Source organism: Scyliorhinus torazame, chromosome 5 (genome assembly GCF_047496885.1).
Source record: "Scyliorhinus torazame isolate Kashiwa2021f chromosome 5, sScyTor2.1, whole genome shotgun sequence".
NCBI lineage: Eukaryota > Metazoa > Chordata > Chondrichthyes > Carcharhiniformes > Scyliorhinidae > Scyliorhinus > Scyliorhinus torazame.
The window spans coordinates 122,608,187-122,630,627 of record NC_092711.1 but is presented as its reverse complement, the minus strand read 5'-3'; the positions used below and the strand labels follow the sequence as shown (position 1 = coordinate 122,630,627).

Genomic DNA, 22,441 nt, shown 5'->3' with positions numbered 1-22,441 from the left:
ACTTTCATACAATGATTCAATATCACACAATTGTTACTGTTAATTGATCACACACACACACTTAAGTCAGATTACAAAGCTATTATGCACAAGACCTTAACTTAAATTCAAAGTGACTAGCATGTCCCAGACAGAGATTGGCCTTTATCTGTATCCCAAATCTTGTAGTCCTCAATGTTCAGTCCTTGGTCTGGTCTGTCCCTGGCTCTGGTTTTCCTTCAGTTGGTCGGGTGATGGTCTACATCGTCGACCAGTGGAAGTCACTGTTGTTGGATACTGCTGCAGATGTATTTTAAAGTTGTGCAGAACCTTTTAAACCTGCTTGAATTTCCTCCCCTTTGGAGGGCGGTCTCTTGGTTATTTGTCAATCAATTGATCATGGATCCATCAGCCTGATCGATCAAATCCAATCAGGGGCTGCCATGTCAATTTTGGGGTGGGCACTCAGTGACCATGCCTGGAAGTGTTCGGGGCATGTAGGCTTTCCAAAGGAATTTAGGTGCCGCTGTGGTCTGGTAAAGAAGCGTGAATGACAGGACAATTCTTTGTTCCTGGGATGGCCTGGAGATGGCCATTTGCTTATGTTATTTGCATCAACCTGTAAAATCTTTTGAAGCCTGCAAACCCTTTTGCTGCAACTTTGTTTGATCTGTTCTGCAGCCTGCCTGTCCATAAAACCTGACCACATTTCCCAGCATGCCTTGCTGGACACCATTTTAGGTGGCCACAGAATAGAATGTGAACTTACACAATACATAAAAATGGATTATAAAAGTTTCTATGGCTACATAAAAAGGAAATGTTTGGCTAAGACAAAGGTTTGTCCATTACAGATAAAGTCAGGAGAATTCAGAATGAGGAATCGAGATCTCTACAGCCACCTCGTTCAACACTCTGGGATGTAGATCATCAGCTTTTGGGGTTTTATTAACTTTCAACCCCATTAATTTCTCCAGAACTACTTTTTCCCCAATACTAATCTCTGCCAGTCCCTTGGTTCTCTGGTGTTTTTTGGACAATTTCTGTATCTTCCTCTGTGAAGCCAGACACACATTGTTCAGTTTCTCTGCCATTTCCTGACTCCCCATTCTAAACTCTCCTGTCTCTGCCTGGAATGGACCCACATTGGTCTTTGCTGATCTTTTCCTTTTCACATTCCTGTCAAAGATTTTCCAGTCAGTTTTTATGTTTCTCGCCAGTTTGCTCTCATCAGTTTCTTGGTCCTCCTTTGCTGAATTCTGATGGATCTCATGAATCTTTAACTTTTCTTGTTCTCCACGGTTACATCACTTTTCCTGTTGGATTTTTGTTCCTTGAAGGAATCTATATTTGTTGTATACATGTTGTCAGGTGGATGTACCTTTAACAAATGGGTGTTTATCAAATAGCTGCAGTGATGTCAGTGTGTGAATGGAGCTGGGCTGTCTGTCTTTCACTTTTGTATTTGAGATGGCAGCTGCAGTGTGTTTTTGGTTTCGTTTTCAGAGGTAAAGAGCTGCATTCACAGCAAGAAGATGTTATGATCTTTCTCCGTAATTTAAAGATCACGTGATGATTTCAAAGTAATACCTGTTTCTGTAGAGAATTTAAACCTGCTGTCTTTATTTTAAAAGGGTTTAACTTGTGGATGTTGTTTGGAAAGTTATCAAGGGTTATCTATAGAGTACTGTTTCTTTTTTTGGGGGGGATCAGGATTGGTAGTTGATAAACTGTTTGCGGTGTGTTTATAAAATGGTAACTGGATTCATAGAATAAACATTGTTTTGTTTCAAACCTACTTTAGCTCTCTGTTGCATCACACCTGTAAAGTGGACACTTGTGCTCCCCATAACCAAAATCTATTTAAAGTTGTGGGTCAGGTGAACTCCATGGTATACTTTGGTGTTCTCTAAACCCTGGCCAATAATAAATTGGGGGCTAGTCCAGGATAAAAGTCTATCTGTCGTGATTGGGTTGGCTTAGTGAACTCAAAGACAGTGAGGAGTGAGCATATTTGTGCTTGCTTTTCAGGTGTGGAACTCCAGTTTAAGTAGGGATTGCGTTGTGGACAATAACTCTTTCAGGGGCACAAACCTTGTTGGGGGTGGAGAAGGTCACACGCAGTACCATTCGAACAGAGACTAAAAAAAGACTTTTAGATTTGGCAAAAACATTGCAGTTAGCGTTACGTGACAGCACATGAAAAGAAGAGGTACTTACGGTGCGAGCTGAGCATTTAAAATTGCCTGAGATACAGTCTGACTCAGTAGAAATGGCAAAAATTCAGTTACAAATCAAGCAACTTGAACATGAAAAAGAATTAAAGCAGCTTGAATACAAAATGAGAGAAAAACAGAGAGAAAGGGAGACACGGATCAAGGAAAAAGAAAAGGAGAGAGAAGAAAGAAACAAAGAAAGAATAGCCCCAGCAGATCAAAAACAAAAAGAAAAAGTGAGGAAAGGGAAAAAGAGAGGGACTTTGAACTTCAGAAAATGGCCATGAAACATGACAGTCAGTTAAAATTGACGGATGTAAAGGGAAACATACAGTTGGAGGATACTGATGAGGATAAAGAGAACGAGCGTCATAGCCAAAGGCTTGGTGGGGAGCTATTTAGATATGGCCAAGCATTGCCAAGGTTTGATGAGGAGGTAGAAGCCTTTTTCATTTCATTTGAAAAGGTGGCTAAACAAATGAAATGGCCTCAGGACATGTGGTTATTACTGACTCAAACAAAGCTGGTAGGTAGTGCTAGTGAAGTGTTTGCATCACTATCAGAGGAGGTATCTGGGACGTATGAGGAGGTGAAAACATCCATCTTAGGTGCATAGGAACTAGTGCCTGAAGCCTACAGACATAGGTTTAGAAATTTAAGGAAAGAACCTGGTCAAACGTATGTGGAGTTTGAAAGGATCAAACAGAGTAATTTTGATAGGTGGATGTAAATAGACCGAACGTATGAAGCTGTCAGAGAAATTATACTTTTGGAGGAGTTTAAAAATCCAATTCCTGATGTAGTGAAAACTCATGTGGAAGAGCAGAGGGTTAAAACTGTGAGGTTAGCAGCAGAAATGGCAGATGATTATGAATTAGTTCATAAATCAAAGCTTGGTTTCCAACATCAGTTTCAGCCTGTGAGGGACAGAAACTGGGGAAAAAATAAATACTCAAGTGGTAGAGGGAAAGCTGATCTGATGGGAGATAATAAAGAGAGTGTACCTCAGAATAAAAAAGAAATCCAGGAGGGTGGAAGAGAAATGAGAAGTTTCAAATGTTTTCACTGTAATAAACTAGGCCATGCAAAGTCACAGTGTTGGTGGTTGAAGAAAAGCTGATGTGGTAAAACAGGATAAGACAGTGGGGTTTGTTAAAGTGGTAAAGGAAAGCCCAAGTGAAGCAAAGGAGGTGCAAAAGATTGTACAGGCTGATCAAGAGGTGATTGCTAAGAAGGTGCCAGATCTCTTTAAAGAATTTACTTGTATGGGTAAAGTTTGCTCATGTGCATCAGGAGGAGCAGGTAAAGAAGTCACAATTTTAAGAGATACGGGAGCTAGTCAATCTTTAATGGTAAGAGATGAGGAGTTATGTCGTTTGGGAAGAATACTGCCAGAAAAGGTGGTAGTATGTGGAATTCAGGGTGAGAAGAGCAGTGTTCCATTATATAAGGTAAGGTTGGAAAGTCCAGTAAAGAGTGGTGAAGTGGTAGTAAGAGCAACAGAGAAACTATCTTGTCCAGGAATACAGTTTATCTTGGGTAATGATATAGCTGGATTGGAGGTGGGATTGATGCCTACTGTGGTTGATAAGCCAGTGGAAAATCAGACAACAAATATTGAAGGACGAATACCCTGGGATTTTTCTGGATTGTGTAGTAACAAGGTTGCAAAGTCACAAGTTAAGACAAGAGGAGAAATCAAAGAGTGAAGATAAAGCCGATGTTCAATTATTAGAAACGATTTTTGATTAGATGGTTGAAAAAGAACAAGAACAGGTGGAGGATGAGGCGGATATTTTTATTTCAGGAAAATTGGCGGAGTTACAACATAAAGATATAGAAATAAAATGGACATTTCAGAAAGCATACACAGAAGAGGAATCGGAGTGTATACCAGAGTGTTATTACCGTAAAAATGATGTCTTGATGAGAAAATGGAGACCTTTACATAAGCAGGTGGATGAAAAGTGGGCAGAAGTTCATCAAGTGGTATTGCCGGTAGGGTATAGAAAGGAGGCGTTGCAAGTAGCACATGAGGTACCAGTGGGAGGTCATATGGAAGTAAGGAAAACTCAAGCTAAAATCCAAAAACATTTTTATTGGCCTAGACTGCAGAAAGATGTCGTAAAATTTTGTTGATCATGTCACACATGCCAAGTGATAGGGAAACCTCAAGCAGTGATAAGACCAGCACCCTTAATACCCATTCCAGCATTTGAGGAACCTTTTACAAAGGTCTTAATTGATTGCGTAGGACCGCTTCCGAAAACGAAAAATGGAAATCAATAACTTTTGACGATAATGGATGTGTCTACCAGATTTCCAGAGGCCATTCCAGTACGCAATATTACAGCTAGAAAGATTGTGGGGGAGTTACTTAAATTCTTTACTAGATATGGACTACCCACAGAAATACAATCGAATCAAGGATCAAATTTTACCAAAAGGTTGTTCAAAGAAGTTATGGATAGCTTAGGAATAAAATAATTTAAATCAAGTGCGTACCATCCAGAATCGCGGGAGCGTTAGAAACGTGGCATCAGACATTAAAGACAATGTTGAGGCCTTATTGTCACGATTATCCAGAGAATTGGGATCAAGGAATTCCTTTTGAACTAATTTTCGGTCATAAGGTAAGAGCACCACTTAAATTGATTGAGGAAAAATTGGTGATTGAGCAGTCGGAACTTACATTATTGGATTACGTGTCAAATTTTAGGGAACGATTAAATAGAGCAGGGGAATTGGCGAGACAACATTTAAAAGTTCCACAAAATGTGATGAAACGGGTAGCAGACAAGAAAGCAAAAGTTTGAATTTTTGCCAGTGGAGAGAAAGTTTTAGTATTGTTACCAATTGTAGGTGAACCTTTAAAAGCAAGATTTTGTGGACCGTATGAGACTGCAAGGAAATTAAGTGAGGTGAATTATGTGGTAAAAATGCCAGATAGAAGGAAAACTCACCGAGTGTGTCATGTGAATTTGCTTAACAGGTACTTTGAAAGGGAAGGACAGAAACAGGAGGAGGTTTTAATGATTCTAACTCAAAGTGACAAACCAAATTCAGATGACTTTGAATTTGACATCCCTCAAATTAAATTGTAAAATGAGGATGTTCTTAAAAATTGTGATAAATTGTTGAGTTGCCTTCCAGAGGAAAAACAAACTTTGGTGTTCTCTAAACCCTGGCCCATAATAATGTGAAATAAAAGTCGCAAAAATCCCAGAGGACCATAGGCTACACTCCCCTTTGACAGAGAGAGAGCTGACTGGAGGTGATTTAACCCGAGGGTCAGCACACCTCAGGCGAGGGGCCTGTTTGAGAAGGCGGGGCCTTCATGAATAACCCCAGCCAGTACGGGAGTTGAATCCTCACTGTTGGCCTTGCTCTGCATCACGAACCAGTCGTCCAGCCAACTGAGCTAACCGACCCTCTGGTAAATATGTAATAATTCCTTAAATATTAGGTATTCCCTGTACCAATCAGTTTCCCAGTCCACCTCAGACAAATTGCCCCTCGTATCCTGATAGGTTTCTTCTGTGAGGAACACCCAGATAAATTAAACAAAAGAACCTTGTAACCCCCAGGGCTTTTCTCCATGGCAACATGGCATGCTTTGAGGGGTTTGATACAGAAATGGAAACTAAATATCTTCAAACTTCCAAACACCCTTTCACTCTGTGATCCTTGTGCAATTTGAAGCCAGGTATTAGCAACAAGGCTCAAAGAGCATCAGCCCACTAGAGGCAAAGTGGTGAGACCGGCCAGTCCAGCAGAAAGAAACCCTCCGACCATCCCCACTGACCACCTGTCAGAATGAACAAAATGCAGTCTTGGGTGTAGAGCAGAAACAATAACAGCAGAATCCAACCTCTGTAATCAATTGTGAAATTGTTGGTGTCACAGCGATGAATCATGCAATCCCGTCTCACATTGAGAGGTGGACGGCCTCCCCCAGTGTGAACTCGCTGGTGTCTCTGCAGGGTGGATAACCGAGTGAATCCCTTCCCACACTGAGAGCAGCCTCTCCCCAGTGTGAACTCCCTGGTGTCTCTGCAGGTGAGATAACCGAGTGAATCCCTTCCCACACTGAGAGCAGGTGAATGGCCTCTCCCCAGTGTGAACTCGCTGGTGTCTCCGAAGGTGAGATAACTGAGTGAATCCCTTCCCACACTGAGAGCAGGTGAATGGCCTCTCGCCAGTGTGAACTCGCTGATGTTTCTGCAAACTGCATAGTTCAGTAAATCCTTTCCCACATTGACAGCAGATGAACGGCCTCTCCCCGGTGTGAATTAGCTGGTGTCTCAATAGACGAGATGAATCACAAAATCCTTTTCCACACAGGGAGCAGGTGAATGGCCTCTCCCCGGTGTGAACACGCTGGTGTAACTGCAGGTGAGATAACTGAGTGAATCCCTTCCCACACTGAGAGCAGGTGAATGGCCTTTCCCCGGTGTGAACTCGCTGGTGTTTCTGCAGGTGGGGTAATTGAGTAAATCCTTTCCCACACTGAGAGCAGGTAAATGGCCTCTCCCCGGTGTGAATTCGCTGGTGTCTCAATAGGCGGGACGAATCACAAAATCCTTTCCCACACTGAGAGCAGGTGAATGGCCTCTCCCCGGTGTGAACTCGCTGGTGTGACTGAAAGCTATATACTTCAGTAAATCCTTTCCCACACTGGCAGGAGAATGGCCTCTCCCCAGTGTGAACTCGCTTGTGTTTCTGTAGGGTGGATAGTTGATTGAATCCTTTCCCACACTGAGAGCAGGTGAATGGCCTCTCCGCGGTGTGAATTCGCTGGTGTCTCAAAAGGCTAGATGAATCACAAAATCCTTTCCCACACTGAGAGCAGGTGAATGGCCTCTCCCCAGTGTGAACTCGCTGGTGTGACTGCAGGCTGTATACTTCAGTAAATCCTTTCCCACACTGGGAGCAGGAGAACGGCCTCTCCCCAGTGTGAATGCGTCGATGAGTTTCCAGCTCTGATGGGGCTCGGAATCCCTTCCCACAGTCCCCACATTTCCACGGTTTCGCCATGTTTTGGGTCTCCCAGTGTTTCTCCAGGCTGGACAATCAGTTGAAGCCTCTTCCACAGACACAACACGGGCATGGTCTCTCCCCGCTGTGAATGTTATGTTTATTCAGGCTGTGTAACTGGTTAAAGAACTTTCCAGTCAGTTCACTAGAACACTCTCACTCGGGTGTGTGTTGTGTGTATCTCAGTGCTTCTCCAGTCACACTTTACCCAGTGAAATCTTTAGGTGACAGTTTGGGTAAACATTTCTCCTTCTAGATTCAAAGGCCGATGATATTCAGGTTCCAAGGAAACCAGTGACTGTCAGAGCGAGACGTGACGTTTGAGATTTCTGTCTGTAATTCCTCCTCATCTAGTATCCTGTGAAAACATTGAACAAATTTTATCACTGTCAGTACAGGACAGAAACGCCTCATCTCAGCTTTCTCTCCATTTATCTGCCAGTTCCCCATAACCCTGGACATCCTCATTAATCAGAGATCTATTTGGGGGGGGGGGAGGGGGGCACGTGGCACGGAAGCAGCTGCTTCTCTGAAGGGTCTGGCACTACACAACTATAATTCATCACGAAACCCGGAGAAATAACCTACCGGGACCCGGTGACCTGAGCGGGGGCTGCAGCTTTCTGACAGGACTCAGCGGCCGCCATCTTAGTTGCGCACTGGCAACAATGCGCATGCGCACTCGCCTTTTACATTGGTACTCGCAGCAGTGCACATGCGCACCCGCCATCTTTATTGGGCCAGTAGCAGCAGAGCGCAGGCGCAGGCGCCATCATTGATGGGGGCAAGTTTTTAAAAATCTTTGTGTGTGTCAGAATGTCCATCAAACTGTTCCACTCTGAGTATTTATAAGGCAGAACAATGATATAATGACAATAATTCGTATTTGTATTGTGCCTTGACCAGAATAAAACTTTCAGACTTTTCAGAGAAACGTTACAAAATAACAATTGACACTGAGCCACAGGAGATATTAGCTTTGAGGAGAATCTTAATAGAGGAAAGTGAGTCAGGGAGTCGCAGAGTTTTAAGGAGGAAATTTCAGAGAATGCGGCCCAGTCAAATGATAAAAGACCAGTAATGGTGGAGCGTCAGAAAAATAAGGAATGCTGTACTGGCTGGAATTAATGAGGGCAGAGATCTCCAAGAGGTGGTGATGGGGGGGGGATTACAGAGATCAGGATGATCACAACTATAACAATAGAAGAATGAGAAATTTCAACTTTCGGTGCTTCTGAAAGGGAATCATTTGTAGATCAGTGAGCACAGGGGATGGGTAAACAAGACTTGTGAGTAAACACATGGGCAGCAGAGTTTTGGATGGGATGGAGGGGGTTGTTTAACATTGGAGGCTGACTGGGAGTGTGTTAGCAAAATTTGGTCGAGAGGTAAAAGAATGAATGATGGTTTCTGCAGCAGATAAAAAGACACTAAGGCGGAGTCAGGCAGTGTTGCTGAGGTGGAAATAGGTGATCTTGGTGATGATGTGGATATGTGTTCGGAAGCTCAACAGGGGTGAAATATTTCACTAGGGTTGTGAAGAGGCTGCTTCTGCCTCAGACATTTGGCAGGGACAAGGCTGGAGTTCGTGGCGAGGGAGTGGAATTTGCAGAGGGGACGGAATCTTAATATTTAAAGAGGAAATTTCTGCTCCTCCAGAACTGGATGTCAGACAAGTTCAGACAGTGCGTCCCTTGGAGTGGAACCTGCAAGGGATGGTTTTATGAGCAGGTGCTCTTACTGTGGGACTGGGTTCAAGACATCATCTGACCTCACTGTACACCAGCAAACTCACACTGGGAAGAGGCTGCTCACATGCTCCCAGTGTGGGAAGACATTCACTCAGTCATCCAGCCTGCTGACACACAAGCGAGTTCATACTGGGGAGAGGCCGTTCACCTGCTGCCAGTGTGGGAAGAGATTCAGTCATCCAGCTTGCTGACACACGAGCGAATTCACACTGGGGAGAGGTCATTTACCTGCCCCATGAGTGGGAAGAGATTCACACGTTATCCAGTCTGCTCACAGTCAAGCGAATTGTTGATACTAACCTATCTAATGCATGCAATAAGGTTGAGTGGTATCAGAAATAGTGAAAGTAATGTCAATAGCACAACAGGATGCAGCTTTCAGCGATTACATTACAGTGCCGTTTTTGTTAGGTGATTTAACAGGATGTGATTGTAACATAAATAGATGCGTCATGAATTTGATTATAGCATTTGCTGGCTGGCTGAGAGACTTTAAAGTTTACTTTAACGTACCCAACAGCAAGTCAGAACTTGAAGCCAAAATTATGATTCAATCCTGGTTCAGCAAGTGATGCATCAACCATGTGCTTAAACATTTATTTATAAGGTACAGATTGTTGCTCGGTGTGAGAAGTATGGGCCATTGCAGGAAACTGTGCTCGGAATCAAATCTGCTCGACCTGACTGGGAATGTTTGCCGATTGTTTATGCCAAAAACCAAAGATGGAAGCGTGCACAGCCAGCAATGAAACCACCATTTCTCACCTTGATCATGGTGAACAATTTGCTCATGCAATTTCTAAATAAAAGATGAAAGTGATGCATTTGGAGGTGTTGTTCTTCTCTGGTTTTGTAAAATTGAAGTCAAGTAGATGGAAATAAAACTATTCCATGCTGAATGTTCTTTTCATTTTACAAACACAGGATGCGTAAATACTCCTTTAATTGATTTGATGCCATCCATAGATGGTTTTTGTCAGCTTTTTATATTGTTACTTGAGGAAGTTTGGGTATAGGATAGACACTGATACCGCGCTAGTTAAAACTTACAGGCCAGCAGAATCTAAGTATTCCCATTATTGTTTAAATATGTAAAATCTCAAGCCTCTAAACAAGGTAGATATGGACCTATTGCACACTCTTTCTTTTGTGCCATAATTTCAGTGTTAATAAAGTAGTGGTTTGAACCATTCGGAGAATTAACGAAAGGAACCATCGCAAAGTAGCAGTTATGTTGACAACTTAATCAAATGTTTGAATACCATACTAATATAAGGCAGATAATACTGATCTTGTACAGTGCAGATTTTTGCGCAACTGGTCCGGTATAGACTTTATCCATTTACAATTTTGGCTGACAAACATCTATGTAACTGGTTTTCCATCTGCATCCAAAATGGCAACACTGGATAGTGGGGGGAAAAATTTAATGGCTGGAATATATATTCCATATTATTGACCCTCCTGAAATTTCCATCGTAGATATATGATTTTGATTTGATTTATTGTCACTTGTACCGAAGTACAGTGAAAAGTATTTTTCTGTGGCCAAGGAAAGTACACAGCACGTACATAGTAGACACAAGAATAATCAACAGGGAACAATGACAAATGGTCCATCAACAAAACAGTGATTGGTTACAGTGCGGAATTATATAAGAGGAAAATAGTTTTAGTAGGTCAGTATGCTGATAGGAGATAAAAGAAAGGGACAGGGGGAGAGAGCTCACAGAGAGTCGCCATGCTCCGGAGCCATCTTGGGAAATAAATGATGCGCAGGCTAGGTGGATTTGCCATGCAAAATTGCCGTTAGTGTCCATTTAGGTTGGGTTACGGGGATAGGGTGGAGGTGTGAGCTAGGGTGGGGTGCTCTTTCCAAGGGCTGGTGCAGACTCGATGGGCCAAATGGCCTCCTTCTGCACTGTAAATTCTATGATTCTAAATGTTAAAAATTTAAAAGTAATTACAGTGAGTGGATTTTTCTTTGAATCACATCCAAGACTGATCCATCTTCATTGGGGTCTGTTTCTGCTGATGTTAATAAATTTCAACCCATTTACATGGGCTAATATTCTGGATAAAATTTATATAAAACAGCTTTGTGTTGAACACACTGTTAAGTCTTTTCTAACATTTCACAAACAAGTTAGTTCCCTTTGAAGGTCACTCTCTTTCTCCCCTGTCATCTTATGACATCACCACAATAGAGTGTGATGACATCAGTGGATTCCACACTCCCAAAGGAACACTGTGATGTCAGCTTGACTTTAGGCATAAGCAGTGTGATGGGAAATGTATAGAACTGTGCCAGTTTTCTACAAAAGAGAAACTCTGCTGCCACTGTCCCAACTCACACCGAGTCCCGTTCACTGATCACCCCCTGAGCTCCCTGATCTACATCATAGAATCATAGAATTTACAGTGCAGGAGGCCAGTCGTCCCATCGAGTCCTCACCGGTCCCCGGAAAGAGCACCCCACACAAACCCACCCGTAACCCCACCCAACCTTTTATGGACACCAGGGGCAATTTAGCATAGCCAATCCACCAAACCTGCACACCTTTGGACGGTGGGAGGAAACCGGAGCACTCGGAGAAAACCCACGAAGACACAGGGAGAACGTGCAGACTCCGCACAGACAGTGACCTAAGCCAGGAATCGAACCTGGGACCCTGGCTCTGTGAAGCAACTGTGCTACCGTGCCTGTCCGTTCAATTAACACCTCAGTGATTTTACCTCTGTACAACTGACTGCAAATTTGAGTCAGTTAAAATCAGGTCCATTCTTTTCAAAACCTCCACAGCCTCTTTTTGTTTCAAATCATCATGTGGTCACAAATTCCCCACTCCCATCCATGTAATCTTATCCAATTCGACAACCCTCCGAGCTATCTTTTAAAAAAAAAAAAAATTTATAAAGAGTATCCAATTCATTTTTTCAATTAAGTTCAATTTAGTTTGACCCCCACAGCCCAAAAGCTGTGCAGGTTAGGTGGATTGGCCATGCTAAATTGCCCCTTAATTGGAAAAAAAAATTGGGTCCTCAAAATATATATTTTTTAAATCAGTGATCCAACTTTTACAACATCTTAATTGCATATTTTGCTGACACACCACCTGCCTATATGCCTGGATTTTTAAAAATATCACTGCACCAGATATATAATACAATATATTTAATAAATTCCTACATTCATCAACTGTTCAGGATAAAATTAATGTATTACATCTGCTTCTGTGGATCATTTCAGTGGAAATGTGCCCTCGCTCACAGATTCAGCCGACAGAAATGAAAATCGGGACACCGGCCAGTGCAGAAAGACCCTCCCACTTCACCAACTGTCAAAATGAACATGGTTCAGTCCTGGATGTGACTAATAGTAGCAATAACAGCAGAATCCAACTCCTGTAATGACTTGTGAACTCGCTGGTGTTTCTGCAGGTGGGCTGCACTTCTGAATCCTTTCCCACAGACAGAGCAGATAAACGGCTTCTCATCAGTGTGAAGTCGCTGGTGTGTTAGCAAGTTGGATGAATTAACAAATTTCTTCCCATACACTGAGCAGGTGAACGGCCTCTCCCCAGTGTGTACTCGCTGGTGTGTCCGCAGGTTGGATAACTGAGTGAATTCCTTCCCACACACTGAGCAGGTGAATGGCTTCTCCCCAGTGTGAACTCTGGTGTCTCTGCAGGTGGATTGAATCAATGAATCCCTTCCCACAAACGGAGCAGGTAAACAGCTTCTCACCAGTGTGAATTCGCCGGTGTTTGACCAGACTAGATGGATCTCCAAATTCCTTCCAACACACGGAGCAGGTGAATGGTCTCTCCCCAGTGTGAATTCGCTGGTGTCTTTGCAGGCTGGATAACTGAGTGAATCCCTTCCCACAGTCAGAACAGGTGAATGGCTTCTCCCCAGTGTGAATTTGCAAGTGTGTGAGCAGATGGGACGAATATGCAAATCCCTTCCCACATTCGGAGCAAATAAATGGCATCTCCCCAGTGTGAATTTACTGGTGTGCAAGCAGACTGAATGAATCTCCAAATTCTTTCCCACACACAGAGCAGGTAAATGGTCTCGAGCTAATATGCACTCGCTGGTGTTTGTGTCGGCTGTGTGAAGTTGTTGCTGTGTGTGTAGGCTGGGTGAAGTAGTTAATCGCTTTAGAGCAGGTGAACAGTGTCACCCTGCTGTGCACTCACTGGTGTGTCAGCAGGTTGGATGAAATAGTAAATCCTTTCCCACACAGAGCAGGTGAACGGTCTCCTCGGTGTGAGTACGTCAATGAGATTCCAGATGGGAAGTGAGTCCCTTCCCACGATCCCTAAATTTCTATCATTTCTCACAGTCCGTGTCTCGGGCTTTTCCAGTCATCCTGATGATAAAATGGCCGATGGTTTTCCCTGACCTAACGAAGCGAGTGACTGTCAGATCTTGATGTGAAGTTTGGTTTGAGATTTCCTACTGCAAATCCTCCACTTTGAATACCCTGTTAAAGGAGTTTACAAATGTCATCACCATCAGTACAGCTGAGAAACTCAGAACAGACAATTCTAGTTGCTGTGGAATATGCTTTCCTCTCTCGTTCCTCAAAAGCTGTAAATTTCCATCCCTGCTCACTCCTCACACACAAACCCCCATCTCCTGCTGCTAATTCTGGTGATTTTATTCTTCTGTTATTCAGATGGCCGCAGATGCACCCTGAAGCACCTTCCCCCTTCTATCTAATAATCTTTATTATCACAAGTAGGCTTACATTAAAAAGAGGGTGCCCATAAACTGGACCTTTCAATCAATGAATCATACATTTTCTCTCCTGGTCACTGATACCCCTGAAGCCCCTTGGGTGGCATGGTGGGACTCTAGTTATCATTGCTATCTCACAGTGCCAGGAACTTCGGTTCAATTATGGCCTTGGGTGACTGCGTGGAGTTTGCACATTCTCCCCGTTTCTGCGTAGGTTTCATAGAAATTACAGTGCAGAAGGAGGCCATTCGGCCCATCGAGTCTGCACCGGCTCTTGGAAAGAGCACCCTACCCAAGGTCAACTCCTCCACCCTATCCCCATAACCCAGTAACCCCACCCAACACTAAGGGCAATTTTGGACACCAAGGGCAATTTATCATGGCCAATCCACCTAACCTGCACGTCTTTGGACTGTGGGAGGAAACCGGAGCACCCAGAGGAAACCCACGCACACACGGGGAGGATGTGCAGACTCCGCACAGACAGTGACCCAGCGGGGAATCGAACCTGGGACCCTGGAGCTGTGAAGCAATTGTGCTATCCACAATGCTACCGTGCTGCCCCTCCGGCTGCTGTGGTTTCCTTCCACAGGTTAGGTGGGGATAGGCTGATCTTTCGCAGGGTCGGTGCAGTCTTGATGGGCCGAATGGCCTCATTCCAGAGATTCTCTGATCAAACATGCCAGGTTGGACGCGCATGCGCTGTTCCCAACTGATCGAAGATGGCGGCGGTGGAACTGGGCCCAATTCCGGATAAAAGCTCCGCAACTCGGGACCTGCCGGCTCTTATTCCGACCGTGGGACCTGCACCGGGTGTTTATAAAGCCTCCGCTCCCTCCCCACTCCGACTCCCGGCTCCATTCCTCCCTCCGCCCCACCCGCCCAAAAAGCCGCTTCCGCACTAGCAGGGCTCCGAACAAAGTGGCACTGCGCATGCTCCAGATAGAGCTCTGCGTCTGCGCACTGGGCTCCTGTGAAGTGAATCGAGCACATTCATATCAAGGGGAATATTGGATAAGATGACTGCCATTGAAACCTCAAACAGTTAATACACTATAACTTTGTTACCATTTGACATAAATTAATCTGAAAATGTCATAAATTGTGAATTGGTGATCTACTATGCTCCATTTCTCAAAGCTCTCCTGTGCGACCATGCAGAGTTTTTAAAGCTTTTATACCATTTCCTCTCTCTCATCCCTCCTCTCATGTGTCTAATTCTGGCTGGGTTCAATCGCAGTCACTGGTTCCTCTCTCTTTCCTTCTCCATCCCTGATTCTGAATATTTACTGTTTTACAGAACAATACTGCACAAATTGAAGTCATTCGGCACATTATACCTGTACTGGCTCTTTGGAAGATCTATCCAATTAATCCCACAGCCCTACTGGCAGAGTCAGAACAATGTATATCTGCTGTAGTAATCCGAGAACTTATTGGAAACAGTTTTCCAGTTGGATAGTTCACAGTCATATTCACCACTGTGGAAAAATAGATTGTCCAATTTATTGTCCAATTAAGTGTTCACCGTTAGTTATGCACACAGCACATTATTGAGTTAATTCAACAATCGACAGACTGCACAAAGCACAGTGACATTATGAACAAAGGGTCAACTTGAGGGAGAATCCTGATGTGATAGAGTAGATGAAATATGGGGTGACAAAATAAAGACATTAATATCCTGCAACTTTACAATTCTCACTTGGCTGGAATGTTGCAGTATGAAAGGGCCCCACATACCTGTCAGAGGAAAGAGGCCAAGTCCAATAGACCTGTTCAAGACACCTTACTGTAAGACTGTCCTGGGGTTTGAGAATTAATCTGGGTATTATGAGTATTAGTATGATTGCTGTGTATTTGATTCCCAAAAACAGATGTAGCATCCTCATTAAATACCCAATACAGTATTTAGCCCAGAAATCCCAGGACATCATCATAATCACAGCCCTTGAAATCGTTCCTGATAAAATTACCAACTATTCTGAAATCTCCATTAGGTTTAACTCCCTCACTGAAAACATATTTCTCTGGAAAAAAAAACGCACACAGCTTCTGCACAGCAGAAAGGAAATCACTCATCCTGCACTCCAAACTCTGAATGATTTGATATGTTGCTGATAAGAGTCCATGACAAATTGTTATTTGTACGGTGAAGGTACATCAGCAGCTGGAGTTAGTGAAGAGGGTAATGGTAATAACCAGACAGACTGACCAAAAGATAAAACACAATCATTGGCACCGGTATGACAGACTCCATCCAGTTAGACCTGATTTTAAAACTTTTCAGGACCCTGACCCTGATGTGATGGTGCAGAAGTGGTACACCATCGCAAAGACGTTCCCACGTCCCTCACGGCAAGTAAGGTCTCACCCATCCTCCATGATGAGGTTTTCTATCACAAAGTGGCTCTAATTTGACATGCATTACATCTTGATGTCTTGCAAAAGAATTAATTTTGTTTAGGGATCAGATTGGGGGAGTGTTGCTCTTTCATGTCCTCCATATATTCATAATTACTACTGGTGGCTGAGGAAACCCCAGGATGTTCGTCAACACCTGAACCTGTGTCCAAACTAATCTGGCTGAACGAAAGGAAGACTAATTGGGAAGTTCCACATGATGATCTGGATACATTGGGAGGAACAAGTCTTTTATTGGCTATTCACAAATGAGGGAAGGAAGCACAGTATCTGTGTTACCATGGAGATAAATGTGTCAGGTACAAAATGAAAAGAAAAAGGTCCGATAACTAGATTGTGAATAAATACTGTGCTTGATTTTTTTCCAACAGGGACGAGATGTAGATGGTCACCGTGCTTGTGGACTTTGTCCAGGCTGAAATTCGGTTCTTGATTCCCACCCCCTGCCCCACCCACTCCAGCCAGGTGATATTAACATTTAAGTGGGAAAGCCAAAGAGTATCAGGGGTAGGTGCTGGTCCAGAGTTTTCTCTATGATAGTTCTCTCAATGCTTGAATTATGATTAAACTGTTATTACCTATCCCTGGGTCTCCTCTGGTTAGTTGGAAGAAGTCATGCGCCCAGAACTGTATACAATATTCCAGCTAAGGTCTAACTAGTATCTTGTGCACGTTCAACACAACCAGCTTGTTCCTGTAGTCCATGGCTGGGAAGGGAAATTAATGAGTTGCCAAAGAAGCATGCTGAGAAATACTTGACTATAGTTCAACACTGCTTTTGAACGAAAATAAGTAAGTCAGGTAACATAAACAAAATACTGCTTAATATTCTGGTCTCGGCCTTATTATGAAAACACATTGTCCTCTGAAAGATAACAAAATGTGTACTCGAGTTGTTTTTAGCCAAGCGCAAGAACACACGTACTACGTATTTCATCTTACGTACTTTCCAAGGTCTATTTAATATAAACATGGCTGTTTACTTCAAGCTGTTATTTCAGACTATAAAAATATGCTTTCTTGGATCGAATCTCAGAGTGCAGTGCCCTGGCTTTGCAGCTGGAACACTCGCTCTCCGCAAATATATTTGTGTAAATAAATTTCCTTAAATCGAACCTCAAGGAATTTGTCTTTATTTTAATTTCCACGACAATGGCCTTATAAATCAATCTCAGAATATTATATGCTTTAACTGCTCTCTTCATCTATCCTGTCACATTTAATGACTTCTGCACATATACACCCAGGTCCCACTGCTTCTGCATCCCCTTAAGAATTTTATCCATTATTTTATATTGTCTCTCTATGTTCTTCCTCCCAAAATGTATTACCTCACACTTCTCCACATTGAATTCAATCTGTCACCCATCTGCTCAGTCCACCTGCCTGTCTTTGTCCAATTTGAAGCTCTACACTACTCTTCACAGTTTGTAATACTTCCAAGTTTTGTGTCATCTGCAAACAATGAAATTATCCCCTGCAGACCATCAATCTAAATCATTAATATGCACCAGGAAAAGCAAGAGTCCAAATACAGGCCACTGGGGAACACCACTACAAACATTCCTCCAGCCTGAAAAATATCCATTGACTGTTACTCTCTGCTTCCTAGTATTCAACCACTTTTGTATCTACATTGCTACTGTCCCCTTCATTCCACGCACTATAATTTTTCTCATAAGTTTGTTGTGTTGCATTATATTAAATACCTACTGAAAGTCCATGTACATGACATCAACAGAATACCCTCATCAATCTTTTCGGTTACTTCCACAAAAAACTCCAGCAAATTAATTAAACATGATTTTCTCTTTACAAATCCATGCTGGTTCTTCCAAATAAGCATTCATTTTTCACATGGCTATTAATCCTATCTGGAATAATTGATTCATGAAGCATACCGAACAACTGGTGTTAAACTAACTGGTCTACATGCTGGAGCTATCCTGACAACCCTTTTTGAATAAAGGTGTAAGATATGTAATTCTCCAGTCTGGCACCTCATGGAAAGACTGGCGAATCATTTCAGCACCCCTGAAATATACATTTTCACTTCAACAGTTCCTCCTTATCAATTTTAAACCTATTTATGGACAGGGCATTCTAGTCTGCCTACATGGCCTGGGTAGCATCCATCTCCTTCGTAAAGACAACCAGTTATTTTTGTAGCATTTTGAACAGGGCGGGATTCTCCATTGGCCGAGTGCGGAATCGCAAAACCCCATTGGGCGGAGAATGGGTTCTGCCCCTGAAATTGTGGCGAGCACCGATTTCACGGGAAACCGCAATTCTCAGGGTAGCACGGTGGCACAGTGGTTAGCACTGCTGCCTCATGGCGCGAGGTCCCAGGTTCATTCCCGGCTCTGGGTCACTGTCCATGTGGAGTTTGCACATTCTTCCCGTGTCTGCGTGGGTTTCGCCCCCACAACCCAAAGATGTGTAGGATAGGTGAATTGGCCACGCTAAATTGCCCCTTAATTGGAAAAAATGAATTGGGTACTCTAAATTTATATTTTAAAAAATTGCAATTCTCCGTCGCCTTGACAGTGGCGTCTATGCATTCCGGAATGCACATGCAGTTAAACATCGTTTACATATCATTAGCAGGGCCAACCCGGTATTCTCAGGGGCCTCCGTGATTCGCCTCCAATGGGCTGAATTCTCGACGGTGAGGTTCACTTGTGCTTTTAAAAATCGTGAAACAGGCTCTGTGGCTGATGAGCGAGAGGGGGTATGGAAAGTGTCCAGCATTGCCATAGTTTGCCGACAGTTGTGTTGCTGGCCAGGGGACTTCTGCCAGGGTTGGGGGAGTAGTAGGGGATGGCCAGGAGGTGCGCTGTGGGGTGAGGGTGAATGGGCACAGAGCACTATTGCTGCAGCCTGCAAAGTAGCCATGCAGCTGCGCTCGCCGGTGACTGCCCACTGTGAAATTAGGGCCATAGATTGCATGGGTGTCCCCCAGGGCACTCCCCTATGTGCCCTCTGGACTTAGCTGACCCATCAGTGGGATGGGGGCACTCCAGTACAACCAGTGCTATCTTGTTGGCTGGGATGAGTGTGTATGGGGAGTGTAATGTGTATATGCAGCCGCAGTTTGTCAGCCTCCCGTGAGTCAATCACGGACCCGGTGAATCCCGCACCGTTTTAATTCAAATTGATTGGCTGGTCCTAGCCCCTCCAAAGTCGCTGAATCGGTACTCCCGCTCTGCCTGTTCTTTGTTGAAGTCAGCCCTTGAATTGTGTGAACATAGTTTCATATTTCTACACTTCAGTAACAAATGTTGAAATGTTTGCTCCACACCCACAGGGTTTCATCTGTTTAAAGCCACAGAAAGGTCTCGTTTTCTCCTGGAGTTTGAGACAAATCAGCTTTCAAAACGATGCAGAGTTTCAGCCAATAAAGGAGATCCGGGCTCAGCCCCGCCCCTCATTTACTCCGATTGGTTGGAAGGCCGCCTTCCTATTGGTCCAGACCTTCCATCAATCAGTTGGGCATTGTGATACAGACCATGCGCAATCCAACTGCTGTAGTTGGACACCAGTGCGCAGGCGTAGAGACGCAGTTAGGAGCATGAGCATTTCCAGTGTTGGCCTGGGCAGTAAGTCCTTTGTCCCGGAGAAGCGGAGTCAGCGTCAGGCGGTGGGTGGGAGGATTTGTAAACACTTTGTGGATCCGCAAACCCTTCACCATCATTATCAGCTCCCTGGTTTGCAGCTGCGGAGCTTCTCCCTCCCTCCCGGGAACAGGCCCAGGTTAACGGGCACCATCCTGCCTCAGCCACTGGAGGATGGTTCACATCAGAGGATGGGGGAGGGGGACAATAAATAAGAGCTTACACTTTGCACTCAAATCTTGCAATCTGATCTCTGGCAAGGAAGTAAACCCTGGCAGGTGGGTGGGGAGGATTCACAAACACCCGCTGGAGGCCCCAAACCCCCAATAAGAACCTGCCGGTCCCGGGACTCCAGCTCCGAGGGATTGTTGGCTTCAGATGTGGCCATCTTGGTCAAGGGACAGAATGGGCGGGGCTTCAGGGTCCCAGTGATCAGGAGGAAAAATTATTGATTAATTGATTTTATTCTCACTTTGCACAGAGGGGCTTGAGAACTGAACCCAGCCAGAGGGGAGGGAGGGGGTGAGCTGTAAGGAAAATAATTGTGAAGGTGGTGTGCAGCGTTTGCCGAGCTGACCAACTCTCATGGTGAAAATTAAAGCACAGTCTGCACTGAAAGGCTGGCGTTCTGCCAGAGCTGGGACCAGTCCGCCTGAGGTAAGTGTCTGCCAGAGCTGTTGGAACACAGAAACAGTAAGGAACATGGTTCTGTGCATTGAGAAAGGTCCAATTTATGTGACAGATAACATCCAGGCAACATGCAGCCTGGGACAGTGGACACAAATACATTCCAGTAAAATATGGGACTGTTCATCACCCCGGGATTTGCATCCACCCGGGAGGTGAGAGAGTGCATGGGATTAGGATTTACTGCTTTACAGGTACAAATGATGAAAATATGCTTCATGGAAAATAGAATAGTATGTTCAGAATTTCACTCCTCTATTTAAAGTTTTGTAAACTCTTTTTCTGGGGCATTAGAATGGGTGGATTTACAAACAGGGAGCTTAAACTGATGAGTTACTGAGTCACCACAGCCTCAATATCATCAATCATTGAATTTGGAAGGAGAAATGTTTGTGTTCTGCCTGTGCGACATCATTCAAAACATCAGTGTGACTGGAAAAGCATAAAGATTCACACTGGAGTGAGAGGTTCCAGGACAAAGAGTTTTAACCAGTTAAACAGCCTGTAAACATCATCACGATTCGCAGTGGGGTAAAAAGCGTACTCGTCTTCTGTGTGTGTGGACAAAGCTTCAACTGATTGTCCAAACTGGAAAGATGCAGCAAAACTAGAATGAATGAAAATCGCTTATTGTCACAAGCAGGCTTCAATGAAGTTACTGTGAAAAGCCCCTCGTCGCCACATTCCGGCGCCCGTTCGGGAATTGAACCGTGCTGCTGGCCTGCCTTAGTCTGCTTTCAAAGCCAGCGATTTAGCCCTGTGCTAAACAGCCCCTATCATGGAGAAACCGTGGAAATGTGAGGACTGTGGTAAAGGATTCAATTCTTCATCCAGGCTGGAAATCCATCGACGCGTTCACACAGGGGAAAGGCCGTTCATCTGTTCTGTGTGTGAGGAGATTCACTCAGTCATCTGGCCTTCGGTTACACCAGCGAGTTCACACTGAGGAGACGCCATTCAGCTGCACAACCTGTGAAGAGAAATTCAAGTCCTCATCCATGCTCATGGAATACCAGCGAATTCACACGGGTCAGAAATTATTCATTTGCTTTGTGTGTGGGTAGGGATTCACTCAGATATTCACCCTCCAGACACACCACCAAATGCACACAAACGAGGATCCATTCAGGTGCACCACCTGTGGAGCGGGTTTCAGTCAGTCAGCTGACCTCTGAGCACCAACGCACTCACACTGGGGAGAAGCCCTTTACCTGCTCCGTGTGTGGGAAGGGATTCCCTTGGTCATCCCAACTGCTGACACATCAGTGGGATCACACCGGGGGGAGACGGTTCACCTCCTTGTGTGGAGCGGGATTCACTCAGTCGCAACACCTGCTGAGACACCAGCGAGTTCACAAGTGAGTGCAGGGACTGGAACCTGCTGTTTTGCTGCTGCTAATCACATCCAGGATTGATAGTCTGACAATATCTGGTTTGATTCTGCTGATGTTTGCAATCCCTATAACTGTCTGCAGTTTAATATTCTGGAGAATCGCAGCGCCTGCGATCTTCCTCCTTAATTCAAGAACTGTCAACAGGAACACCTTTACAGTAAAATTATGAACTTAAAAAAAAAAATTTAGAGCACCCGATTCATTTTTTCCAATTAAGGGGTAATTTAGCATGTTGAATCCACCTACCTTGCACATCTTTGGGTTGTGGGGGCGATACCCACGCAAACACGGGGAGAATGTGCAAACTCCATACGGACAGTGACCCAGAGCCGGGATCGAACCTGGGACCTCGGCGCCGTGAGGCTGCAGTGCTACCACTGCGCCACCATGTTGCTCCTAAAATTATGAACTAGTACTCCAATCCTAAATTGATCTTTGATGCAAATCAGTGTGTGGAAGGTTCCACTGATTAACATTTGCAATTAGAAAGTGCAGATTAATCCTTCCTGACAATTCTTACTGACTTCTTCAGTGTTATGTCCATTAGGAAATTAAATTGTGAAGGAAGCAAAACAAAACAGCAGCAACATTTG

The 22,441-nt window shown here is 44.1% G+C and overlaps 1 protein-coding gene across 7 annotated transcripts in view; it reads right to left on the bottom strand.

Moving 5' to 3' along the window:
- Window positions 1-22,441, bottom strand: part of LOC140419651 (uncharacterized) — a 36,372-nt gene that overhangs the window by 8,852 nt on the left and 5,079 nt on the right. Inside the window, exons 1-3 of one of the 7 annotated variants that reach the window (XR_011945947.1) lie at window positions 16,732-16,805; window positions 15,070-15,210; window positions 12,144-13,472 (exon numbers count right to left, since the gene is read on the bottom strand). Coding sequence is in view for 2 of the 7 variants with exons in the window: in XM_072503580.1 (XP_072359681.1) it covers window positions 6,096-7,232 (1,137 nt within the window). In the remaining 5 variants the exon portion in view is untranslated. Of the gene's footprint in view, window positions 1-6,066; window positions 7,591-7,820; window positions 7,887-12,143; window positions 13,473-14,283; window positions 14,584-15,069; window positions 15,211-16,731; window positions 16,814-22,441 lie in introns of those variants that run through there. The other 6 variants (XM_072503580.1, XR_011945945.1, XR_011945948.1 and 3 more) reach the window with 6 other exon arrangements.